The 13000-nt window shown below is 37.9% G+C and overlaps 1 protein-coding gene across 1 annotated transcript in view; it reads right to left on the bottom strand.

Annotated features, from left to right (window-relative positions):
* Nucleotides 1-190: 190 nt before the first annotated feature.
* The window catches only part of RNF17 (ring finger protein 17), a 119901-nt gene continuing 107091 nt past the window's right edge, over nucleotides 191-13000 (bottom strand). The window contains exons 32-36 of the mRNA XM_072719741.1: nucleotides 9514-9682; nucleotides 6093-6228; nucleotides 3692-3881; nucleotides 859-958; nucleotides 191-363 (exon numbers count right to left, since the gene is read on the bottom strand). Coding sequence (XP_072575842.1) covers nucleotides 860-958; nucleotides 3692-3881; nucleotides 6093-6228; nucleotides 9514-9682 — 594 coding nt within the window. The 3' untranslated portion in view covers nucleotides 191-363; nucleotide 859. The remainder of the gene's footprint in view (nucleotides 364-858; nucleotides 959-3691; nucleotides 3882-6092; nucleotides 6229-9513; nucleotides 9683-13000) is intronic.

Genomic DNA, 13000 nt, shown 5'->3' with positions numbered 1-13000 from the left:
AAAAACATCAAATTCACAGCAGTGTTCACCTCTGCAAGGAGGAGAATGACTAGGGAAGCACCCTACAGGAGTCTCCAACTGTACTGAGTCCTTCTTAAACTTAATTCACATTCGTTATAAAATGAACTATATTTTTTATGTGCCTAAAATATCTGATTTTGAAATTATTGTAAAATAAAACCAGAAAATATTTGAAAGCAGATATTTATTAACTATTTTTTCAAACAATTCCTGACAGTTTAACATGTAAGGAAAAAGGCCAGCACTACTGCAGAACGAGTCAAGAAAAATAAGCCTGAAATGGCCTACATATAACAGAAAACTTTCTTCTGGGCTGCCGTATAGATGTTCTGCACTGTATACCTGAAAAACAAAATGCATGTTATTTAAAACCTTTGCTTAATTACATGTTCAAACTAGTTGCTGAATCATCACTTGTTACATTTATGTGGATGAATAAACAGCTGGTTACCCAGGTACTTTGATAGCTTTGCGATTAGATCATGGATTGTCCAATATGTTCTGTGCATACCACAGTCTTATGTGCCCACTTCCTTCTGCTCTTCTACCCATCCCCAACCACTCTCTGGCACTATTAACAGTCATGATAACCATTCCAAGCATTCTTACAGATGCATATCCTCTTTGATCCTGGTATTCAGTAGGTGAAAAGGGCCTACAAAGAAGAGTCTAGAAGAAAGATTCTTGTTGAGCTTTGTCGTCATTCTTTGAGAAATCAAGGAGAGTCTGAAGAGGTGCTTTTACAGGCAATATAAATATTTAATGTATATTTAATCTCCACTATATTAGCATGCCTTATGCTGATTATAAAGGGGAACAAGAAGTCATGATGCTTACATCATTCATCTCGGTCTGCCAGCCCCATTTCTACAAGTGACATATGAACTGGATACTGTTCATCTTCATATAAGGTCACTATTTGTTCTGGTGCCTGAGCCTAAAATTAAAACATAGTTGTCAGGAAAATAACAGTAATATCTTTGCTGCTTTTTCCCTCCTACATTTGGCCTACATCACATAAGAAGGAAAGGGCATTCTCCAAACTTATTAATCATCTGTCTTTTAAAAAGGTCTTTGTAATGGTTTCCTATTAAATCCTATTCTTCCCATTCTTATAGTTTATTTAAAATATAACTCCTCCCCAAAGTTTTTCTAGATTAAGCCAATGTGCTTTAATAGTACCATCCCTGTTAAAATTCATTTATATTCTAACCCTAGGGCATTATACTTTTATGCATAAACTGATGAAATTTTGAATGTTATTCATAGAGCACAAGGTAGGAGAGGGAGCAGGAAGCCCAATGCAGGACTCGATTCTAGGACCTTGGGATTATGACCTGAGCCAAAGGCAGATGCTTAACCAACTGAGCCACCCACGGGCCCCTGTGTGTATTTTTTTCAATGATTTATATATTTGAGAAATAGTGTGCATGAGTGAGCAGAGGGTAGGAGGAAAGGGAGAGAGAATCTCAGCAGACTCCGTGCTGAGTGCAGAGCCTCATGTAGGGCTCAATCCCATGACCTGAGCCAAAATCACAGTGCAGCACTTAACCAACTGAGCCACCCAGGCACTCCAGGTGTGTGTATACTCTGTATATGTTGTGCATTTTGTCTTTTTGTGTGTTATATGTGGTGTTGAGTGGTGTATGTGTGATGTGTATGTTGTGGTGTAGGTTTGTGAGGTGAGTGTGGTGTAAATGTGTGTGAATGGTATTTCTGTAGTGTGTGGTATATTTTCACGTGTGGTTTTTGTGTTATGTGTAGTTTGTGCTGTATGTATGGAGTGTGTGTGGTATGTGTGTTGTGCCTGGTATATGAGCAATGTGAGTGTAGTTTTGACTGGTGCATGGTGTAGTTGTATGTGTTGTGTGTGAGGCATATGGTGTCAAACATGTATGTTTAATATATGTGGTATTTGTGTAGTGTAAGTGTTGTATGTAGTGTATGGTATGCATGATGCTTACATGGTGTATGTGTGATGTGTTTGTGTGGTATATATATGGTATGTGGTATAAATGGTGTGTTGGTTTCATGTGTGCAGTGTGTTTGGTGTGTTTACGTTCCATATGTGTTTTGTGTGTGGTATATTTGTGTGTATGCTATCTGCTTTAGTGTACAGTGTATGCTGGTGTCTGTTGTGAGTGGTATGTGTGTTCCAGTGTTGCATGTTTTTGTGGTGTTGGTTACGTGTGGTGCCTATGTGGTATATATGTAGTGGGTGAATGAAATTTCTGTAGTGTGAATTGTCTATTTTTATATGTGTGTGGTGTTTTTGTGGTATATGTGTGGTGTGTGTGCTATATGTTAGTGTATGTTGTATATTTGGAGTGTGTGGTATGTGTACTGTGGTTGCATGTGGCATATGCGCATGGTATGTTTGGTGTGTGGTGTGTGATATGTGGGGTAAGTACTGGGTGATGTGATATATGTGATGAATATGTGTTGTGTGTGTGTAGTCTGTAGTACAAATGATGTTAGGTGTGTGTGATGTCTGAATGCTGAGTGATCTGTGTGTGTTATATGTCTGGTATGTGTTGAATGGGTGAGTATATCGTGTTTGGGTGTTTTGGTTGCAATGTATTTTGTATGTTTTATATATGTTGTCTGTTGTATGTTTATTATGTGCAGGGTGTGAGTGCTTTGTGATGTGGGTCATGAGTGGTGTATGTATGGTGTATATTTTTGAATTATGTCATGTTGGTTTTGTGTGGGATCTATAGTGAATATGTGGTATTTCTGTAGTGGGATATGTATGGTGTGTGTGTTACATGAGGTGTTTGTGTGTCTTGTACATTTTATGTAATTCTTGTTTGTTGTGTGTGTTTAGGGTGTTCAATGTACTGTGTGTATGGTATGCGTTCTCTGACTGTGTTTGTGGTATATGTGTAGTGTATGTGTAAAAGGTTTTTGGTACCTGTGTGCTGTGTGTGGCTTCTTAAGTAGCATATGTTTGGTATATGTTGTATGTGTGGTGAGAATGTGATGTAGGGGTGTTTGTGTGCTGTATATTGTGCACACTATATTCTTTAAGTATAGTGTGCGTTGTATATTTGCATGTGCTATGTGTCGAAGGTGAGTGCTGTGTTTATTTAAACCTTTTGATACAGGTTCTACTGCATTAAACAACTCAAAATTAGTACAATTCAATTCATTCCGTGGCTTTGACCCGAATTCCCATTCTGCGGTTTCCTATTTTTAGGATGCAGCTCAATGTCACTTCCCAGACCTACCTGTTCACTGATTATTTGGCCTGCTGAGGAGGCAAATACCGTATCATATCCTCATCTCTCTAGATGGAAATAATCAGTCCTTGCACCTATACTTTTTTTTTCTATACTTTTTTTTTGTAGAACATACCTCATTCTACTTCATATTATTAATGGTTTACAAATGTTTCATTTCCCTCAATTTATGAGTTGATTATAGGATACTCAGAGCTTGGTCATTTTCATCTTATTCATTACATCAGTGATATATTATTGTAGGGCTAATACATTTTGCTAAATATAAACTAAAACATAATTTTAACAAGCCTTAAAATTAATCTTATAGTATTTACAGCTTTAATTTTTTTACATCTAGATTTGCATTGATAGAAAGCACTTTAGAAAGTGAACATAGGGACATTAGAAATAGCTTCAGTAAGATTTTGGCTAATTGAGATAGTTACCATGGAAGAAGCATACAGTTGTTTTCCTTGAAGACAGTCTATCATAGCCCACAATGCTTCCATGCTCCATTTGGGACAATATGGTATTCTTGTCTTTCCTGGATCTCTTAAGGGAGGTTTAAATCCTGCCAAGAGAACCTTTATGGCTCGGGCTGGATACTGCATAAGGTGAAGTGGAATCTGACGCAGTCTGTCACAAAAGAAATTCTTAAGATGTTCAGAATGTCACAATTAAAATTCTCTAACAGCTAAAGCTGTAATATATGGGAAAAGTTTATGGCATTGGATTTGGTGATGAATCTTAGGTAATACCAAAACACAAACAATGGAAGAAAAAAAATAAATTGGACTACATCAAAATTAAAAGCTGTGCAAAGGACATAATCAGTGAAAAAGCAACCTACAGAATGAGAAAAAAGTAGGCATTTCTCCAAGGAAAATACATAAGTGGCCAACGAGCACATGATAAGGTGTTCAACATCACTAATCATCAAATGCAAATGCAAAGCCATAGTGAGATATAACCTCACATCCATTAGGGTGGCTACTATCAAAACACCAGAAAACAGCAAGCGTGGTGAGAATGTGGAGAGCGACTGGAACCCCTGGACACTCAGTGCACAGTGGTACAGCTGCTATGGAAACAAATAGTTTGCTGGTTTCTCCAAATACTAATAATAGCGTGAGTATGTGACCTAGCAATTCCACTTCCCAGTATATAGCCCTAATGAAGTGAAAGCAGTCACAAAAGGGAATCAATCCAAATATCCATTCAATGGATAAGTAAAAGGTAGTATATACATATGGTGGAATATTATTCAGCCTTAAGAAGGAAGGAAATTTTGACACATGCTACAACATGGTGAACTTTAAGGAAACTATGCTAAGTAAAATAAGCCAGTTACAAAAGGACAAATACTGTATGATTCCACTTACATGGGCGGGATACCTACAATAGTTAAATTCATAGGCAAAGAAAGAATGGTGGCTGCGAGGGGCTGGAAGAGGGGGAAATGAATGGGGGATGTTGTTTAAAGGGTACAGAGTTTTCAGTTTTGCAAAATGAAAAGAGTTCTGGAGGTTGGCTACATAACAATGTGGGTATAGTTGACACTACTTAAGTGTACATTTAAAATGGTTAAGATGGGGCAGCCCCGGTGGCTTAGTGGTTTAGTGCCACCTTTGGCCCAGGGTGAAGGGTGATCCTGGAGACCCGGGATCAAGTCCCACGTCAGGCTCCCTGCATGGAGCCTGCTTCTCCCTCTGCCTCTCTCTCTCTCTCTTTCTCTGTCTCTAATAAATAAATAAGGTCTTTTAAAAAATAAAATGGGGGGACCCCTGGGTGGCTCAGCAGTTTAGTGCCTGTCTTTGGCCCAGGGCGCGATCCTGGAGCCCCGGGACCGAGTCCCACGTTGGGCTCCCAGCATGGAGCCTGTCTCTCCCTCTGCCTGAGTTGTGTCTCTGCCTCTCTCTCTCTATCATAAATAAACAAAATATTTAAAAAAATAAAAAAAATAAAATGGTTAAGATGGCAAATTTTATGATACATGTATTTAACCACAAATATTACAAACAAAAAAGTGGAAAATGACAAGTGTTGGTAAGGATGTGGAGAAACTGGAATCCTTGTGCATTGCTGGTGAGAATGTAAAATGGTACAGACCCTCCAGAAAAGTTTGGCAGTTCTTCGAAAAGTTAAACAAAAGCACCATTAATGTAGCAATTCCATTTCTAGGTGTACATACCAAACAACTGAAAGGGGTTCAAACAGCTACTTGTACATTAATGTTCATAGCAGCAGCATTCACAACAGCTGAAGGATGGAAACAACTGAAGTGTCCATCAACATTTGAATACATAAAACATTGTGTGTATATATACACATACACAAAGGAGTGTTATTTAGTCATAAAAATAACGAAATTCTGATACATGCTACGATTGAGTGTACCCGGAAAACATTATCCTAAGTAAAATAAACCAGATGTAAAAGGACAAATACTGTCTGACAGTAATTATGTAAGGTACTTAAAATAGGACAAATTCAGAGACAGAGAGTAGAAAAAGGTTACCAGGAGGTGAGGAAAAGGGAATGGAATGTTATTGTTCGATGGGTACAGAATTTGTTTAGGATTAGGAAAAAGTCCTGAAAATGGACAGTGGCAACAGCTGTACAACATCCAGAATATATTTAATATTAATCAAATGTATACTTAAAAATGAATAACGAGGTAAATTTTCTATTTTACCACAATAAAAAGACTTACAGATTTTTTTAAAAATCCTAATAAGTCGCTTTAAAAGTTTTTCTTTAAAAGAAAACCAAAACTTTCCCAATAATTATTATTTTTAAAACTTAAATTCTAATTCAACTAAGTTGACTTAAAAAAAAAAAACCAACCTGTTTATTGTCAGCTTTTCAGTTGATCCATAATCAACAAATTGTACCAGGACAGCTAGAGGATTAAATTCTTTAACAGACACTATCTTTGCTCTATACCATAAGCCATCATCATATTCTGCAAGGCAAGGCATTTCTGGAAAGACAGAAAAAAGAACAATCACATTGCCTTGCTAAACAACAGTTTTTTTTTTTAATTCAGAAAAGTACAAAGAAAAAGTAATCACCATAAACCCACCATTCAGGTTTAAACATTCAACAGTCTGTCATATGTTAGATTCTGTTTTTTTTTCTGTTTACAGTTTATACACTTTGTTTTTCCTAATTCCTAAGAATTAAGCTCTGAAGAAAAGCACTTCTCCCATTCTCATAGTTCCTAGTTCTTCTGCTCATGGCTTAGACTATCCTTCCAATGCCCCCACTTGTTAAGACTCCTGAAATTTCTTTTAAGCCATCATCTTCTGCAAAAGATATAAAATGGTTTCTGCTATTCCTTTCAATTTTGTCCCCTCCAATCCATTCTAAAAACACCAAAATTAAATTTAAAAAATTCAATTGCCCTTGTTTCTTCGATGGCATTATAACCATCTGCAATATCAACTGCAATTATAGGGTTCTTCACAATCTACTCCCAACCACCTTCTACCCCATATTCTCAAGTGTTACCTAGCTAGAATTACCTGAGCCTCTACTTCAGCTCATGGCCGTGGCTGTTCCCCTTATCTAGATGGCTCCCCCATATACTTTTTCTGAAAAATCTCTCAAAGATTAGCTCCAACATGACTTTTAAAAAGCCCTTACTACTTCTAGTCACTGGTTTCTCTGTGATCCTATGGTACTGTGCATCTACCTTTGCTATGAGCTGTTATTTTCATATTGAACATGGTTTTCATGTCCCCTCTCAACTAGTCCACTAGTTCTTACGTGCCGAACCGTATATGTATGTATTCCTCATATGGTACCTGGTACAAGCAATTGCTCAATAAATGAACGAATGCTAGGCTTGAGTAAAACTGAAAAAATTAATATAGTATGTACTTCTCTCCATACACTTTTAGATTTCAGAGCAAATGGAACATACTTTAGGCCCTTGTCTTGCTCTACTTCCATCCCTTGTATGTCATCAATTTCTTTTCTACATAATCTCCACAGAAGTGTAGTTGTGGGAAAGTGATATTTAAATAATACAGGACTCTAATGTACAAGATTTTTATTACAGAGTTTTAAACAATTTCTTGTGTTTATAGAAAAGATTATCAATAGAACAGTAAAAAAATCTCCTCTAATAGAGCTGTCTGCATAGTAAGCAATGGACTGAATCACTGTTAACAGTCTCAACCATTTCCAGCCTTAGAAACATGGCTGAAGGTTCCTCTCAAAACACAACTAAAAAAACCCAAAAACCAAAAACCCAACCCAACCTAGTTGTCATGTTATTTTAACCTACAAAACAACTTAATAGGCACTTGCCTATGAATCAACTTGTACATGTGCATACTTATAAAAAACCCTTTATTGAGGAATAAAAAAATACCCACAGAAAATGGAGCTATATATAACTCCATGAATGATCACATTATGCACAGAATGTTTCTGTGACTTCTCTTGAGACAAGAAGACAATGAGGAAGGAACTGTTTCTTCCAGACTATAAATCTGAGTTTATAAAAAGAAAAAATCATGAATTTATTCTTTTACTCATTCAACAAACGTTCATGAGCACCTAACTTGTGAAAGATGCCCTTCTAACTACTGGTGACACAGCAGTACAAAGAGTTCTTGCTCATAGTGCTATTTATTTTATTTTATTTTATTATTTTATTTATTTTATTTTATATTTATTTATCATTCATTCATTCATGAGAATACACAGAGAGAAGAGAGAGAGAGAGGCAGAGACACAGGCAGAGGGAGAAGCAGGCCCCACGCAGGGAGCCCAACATGGGACTCCATCCCAGGTCTCCAGGATCAGACCCTGGGCTGAAGGTGGTGCTAAACCGCTGAGCCACCTGGGCTGCCCTCACAGTGCTATTTAAAAAAGAAATAGAAGCATGGAGAAAAATCGGGTAAGGGAGAGGGACAAGCAGTGCTACTTTACATGGGGAGGACAGGCAACACCTGCAATAGGGGGACAGTTGAGCAACAATCTAAACTGCTATACAATTTGGGTGAGGAACATTCCAGGCAGAGGGAATAGCAAGTGGTCTTTATCAGCCAAACATGAGTCACAACCCATTAAAATATCATTGAGTAAAATCAGGTAAGACTTTAGGCTGATGTTTTCCTTTGCTTTAGTATATCCTCCAATTTGTACAAAATGCTATGAATAAATACATTTCTATATATCGCATACTGGTAAAAATGTATGGACACCACTCCTGGTTTTCAGAAATTGTCAACAGCAGTAACGATACATTTTCTTCATAGAAGAGTCACATATGTTTTCTAAATATGGGTAGGAATGGATTAGAAAAAAAGAGATGGCACAACTTGACCTATCTTGACAGGACAGGACACAGCCTGGGCTCCCCTACTGTACTTCAAAATTATCAACTTAGGTGGTTTGTAATTAAAATTACTGCCATTTAGGTATGAATGACAACTCTAACAATTTGAGCTTTGGCAAAACCTCAAGCTTAGAAAAATCACCTTTATGAAGTCAATTTTCCAATGCAGCTGAGTTTTGGAAAATGGAAGCGACCCAAGGCTGTTACTTCCCTTCTCTTACTCATTTAGAAAATGAGAAAGATCATCTATAGAGTGTCCTTAGGATTTGGAGAGATCATGCATATAAAGTGTATAAAAATAGGGATCCCTGGGTAGTGCAGCGGTCTGGCGCCTGCCTTTGGCCCAGGGCGCGATCCTGGAGACCCGGGATTGAATCCCACGTCGGGCTCCCTGCATGGAGCCTGCTTCTCCTTCTGCCTGTGTCTCTGCCTCTCTCTCTCTCTCTGTGACTATCATGAATAAATAAATAAAATCTTTAAAAAAATAAAAAAATAAAGTGTATAAAAATATCATGATTTCACTCATGTGGAATTTAAGAAACAAAACAGATGAACATAGGGAAGGGAAGGAGAAATAAAATAAGACAAAAACAGAGGGAGACAAACCATAAGAGACTCTTAATTCTAGGGAACATACTGAGGGTTCCCTGAGGGTAGGTAAGTGGGGGGATGGGGTAACTGAGTGATTGGCATTAAGGAGGGCATGCGATGTAATGAGCACTGGATGTTATGTACAACTGATGAATCACTAAATTCTACCTCTGAAACTAATAATACACTATATGCTAAATTGAATTTAATTAAAAAATTAAAAAATATATGCATTAACATTAGAAATAGCCAAACCTCAAAAGCTCATTAAAGCAAATCAACGGTTTATTAAGAATCCCATTTTACTCAGAAAATTTAGTATACCTGTTCTAAAATCCGTCAGAGGAGGAAATGTCTCCACATTCTTATTAAACCTCTGCAGTGCTTCATTAAGGCTCTCAGACTCAGATTCCCAGCTGACTCCGCTGTCATCTGTATCACTATGCTGGTTAAACAGATTACAACTTTCTACAGAATCAAGGCAAATATACACCTAAGTGGGAGAAAGGGAAGGAAAAAACTTTCAAATTCTGTAATTTTTAGTATTCATTTATATTGACAAAGTTATTATGGCAGACTCTAATAATGGCCCCTATGATCCCACATGATACCAGAGTTGATCTTTATAATCAAAAGAACATAAGTGAAGACATATGGCTCCTGAGATAGATCATTAAAGACATGTGGCCTCCGCCTTGGTGGTGTGCTCTTTCTACAACTGTTCGCTCTCAGGGAAGCATGCAGCTATGTTCTTAGCAGGCCAGTGGGCAGGCCCCCAGGGCAAATAACTGAGCCTCCGGGCAACATCCATGAGAGACTTTTTGGAAGTGGGTCCTACAGCTCCCTCTCCACCCTCAACATCTTGACTGAGCCTATTAGTGTGAAATCCTGAGCCAGTACTGACATAAGCTGGGGGCACAAGAGGGGTGATTGCTCTTCTGTGAGGGCTTCCAGAAGCAGCTTGAATTCCCCACTACAGGGATGAGAGAGCAGGGTGACATCATTCCCCCTCTTCACCTCCCATCAGCTTTGAGTGACCTCAGGGAGTGACACAGCACCCCCACAGTGGAGACCAGAGCTGCTTACACCCCCCCCCCCCCGTGCCCTGTAGGTGCACCCACTAGGGCAAGTCAGCCTGAGAATCAGTGCAGCAAGCTCCTCCCCTGGAAAACCAGCATAAACCCCTCACATGCACCAAGTGTACTGATCATAGAATGCTAAAAGCTTCAGCTCTAGGGGAAATAGGATTTAGCTTCTTCTTTTTTGGGGGGGGAGGGGAATCTAGCTTCTTTTTACAAGCAGATCAAGACACACCTAGTTAAAATTTTCCACAGTGGACAAGGTCCAAACACCCACCACTGCAGGCAAGGAGAAACTGCAGAGGACTGATGAGAGGGTAGGAGCCATCAAAACACAACAGCATAATGCATATAGGATCCCCCCTCATTTTTGGACTTCTTAATATAGCCATTACTTTCAAAAGCAGGAATTTGACAGGCTTTCCTAACATCACACAAAAAAACAGTGACCTAGACAAAATGACAAGATGGAGGAATTCACTCCAAAAGAAAGAATAGGAAGAACTGATGGCGAGGGATTTAATCAATATAGATATAAGTAAGCTGTTTGAAACAGAAATTAAAATGACAATTATAAGGATATTAGTGGGGCTTGAGAGAATTCCTTACTGCAGAGATAAAAGAAATAAAAACTAGTCAGGCTGACATTTAAAATGCTATTACTGACTGGATACCATGACATAGAGGATAGAAGAAGCAGAGGAATGAATCAGTGATACAGAAGATAAAATTATGGAAAATAATGAAGCTAAAAGAACAGGGAATGAAAGGTATTGGATCACAAAGAGTTAAAGAACCTGGCAACTCCTTAAAGCTTAATAACATTCATATCACAAGAGTCCCAGAAAAAGAAGAGGGAAAAGGGGGAAGAAGGTGTATTTGAGCAAAGTATAGCTGTAAATTTCCCTAAGCTGGGAAGGAAACAGACAATGAAATTCAAGAAGCACAGAGAACTCCCAATAAATTCAACAAATAATAGCCATCACCAAGACATATAATAGTCAAATTCACAAACAGACAAGGAAAGAATCCTGAAAGCAGCAAGGAAAAAAGTCCTTAACCTATAAGGGAAGATGGATGAAGTTCACAGCAGATCTGTCCACAGAAACTTGGCAAGACAGTGACAGGGTATATTCAACATGCTGAATGGGAAAACTATACAGCCAAGATATTTTATTCAGCAATGCTGTTATTCAGAAAGGAAGGAGAGATAAGAGTTTCTCAGACAAACAAAAACTAAAGGAATTCAGGACGACTAAACCAGTCCCACAAGAATATTAAAGGGGATTCTTTGGGGGAAAAAAGGATCAAAAGCAACAAAGACCAGAAAGGAAAGAGATCATCACCGGAAATACCAACTTTACAGGTAATACAATGGCACTAAATTCATATCAATAATCACTCTGAATGTAAATGGACTAAATGCCCCAATCAAAGACAGGGCATCAGAATGGATTAAAGAACAAGACCCATCTATATGCTGCCTATAAAAGACTCATTTTACACCTAAAGACACCTACACATTTAAAGTGAGATGGTGAATGGAGAATCATCTACCATGTTAAAATGTGCCAAAGGAAAGCCAGAGTAGCCATACTTATATCAGACAAACTAGATTTTAAACCAAAGACTGTAACAGGAGATGAAGAAGGGCACTATATCATAATTAAGGGGTATATCCATCAAGAAGATCTAACAATTATAAATATTTATGCCCCCACTTGGGAGCACACAAATATATAAATCAATTAAAAACAAACGTAAAGAAATTTATTGATAATAATACACTAATAGAAGGGGACTTTAACACCCCACTTACTGCAAAGGACAGATCATCTAAGCAGAAAATCAAGAAGGAAACAATGGCTTTGAATGACACCCTGGACCACATGGACTTAACAGATATATTCAGAGCATTTCATCCTAAAACAGCGGAGTACACATTTTTTTTCAAGTGCACTTGGAACATTCTCCAGAAGAGATCACATACTGAGTCACAAATTAGTCTTCAACAAGTACAAAAAGACTGGGATCATACCATGCATATTTTCAGACCACAACACTATGACAAAGTAAACTACAGAAAAAATATGGAAAGATCACAAATACATGAAGATTAAAGAACATTCTACTAAAGAATAAATGGGCTAACCAGGAAATTAAGAAACAAAATTAGATGGAATCAAATGAAAATAAAAACATGACAATACAAAACCTCTGGGAGAAGCAAAGGCAGTTCTAAAAAGGAAGTATATTGTAATACAAGCCTACCTCAAGAAGCAAGAAAAGTCTCCAATAGAAAACCTAACCATACACCTAAAGGAACAAGAAAAGGAACAGCAAATAAAGCCTCAAGCCAGTAGAAAAGGGAAATAATTAAGATTAGAGCAGAAATAAATGATATTGAAACAAAAGAACAGATCAACAAAAGTAAGAGCTGATTCTCTGAAAGAATAAAATATATAAACCCCTAGCCAGACTTATCAAAAAAGAGAAAGAACCCAAATAAATAAAATAATGAAAGAGGACAGATCACAACCAACAGCACAGAACTACAAATAATTATAATAGGGACACCTGGGTTGCTCAGTGGTTGGGCGTCTATCTTTGGCTCAGGGCCTGGTCCCGGATCTGGGGATTGGGTCCCGCATCAGGATCCCTGTGAGGAGCCCACTTCTCCCTCTGCCTATGTCTCTGCCTCCCTCTCTGTGTCTCTCATGAATAAATAAATA

Source organism: Vulpes vulpes, chromosome 9 (genome assembly GCF_048418805.1).
Source record: "Vulpes vulpes isolate BD-2025 chromosome 9, VulVul3, whole genome shotgun sequence".
Lineage (NCBI taxonomy): Eukaryota > Metazoa > Chordata > Mammalia > Carnivora > Canidae > Vulpes > Vulpes vulpes.
This window is presented reverse-complemented; position numbering and strand designations above follow the sequence as displayed.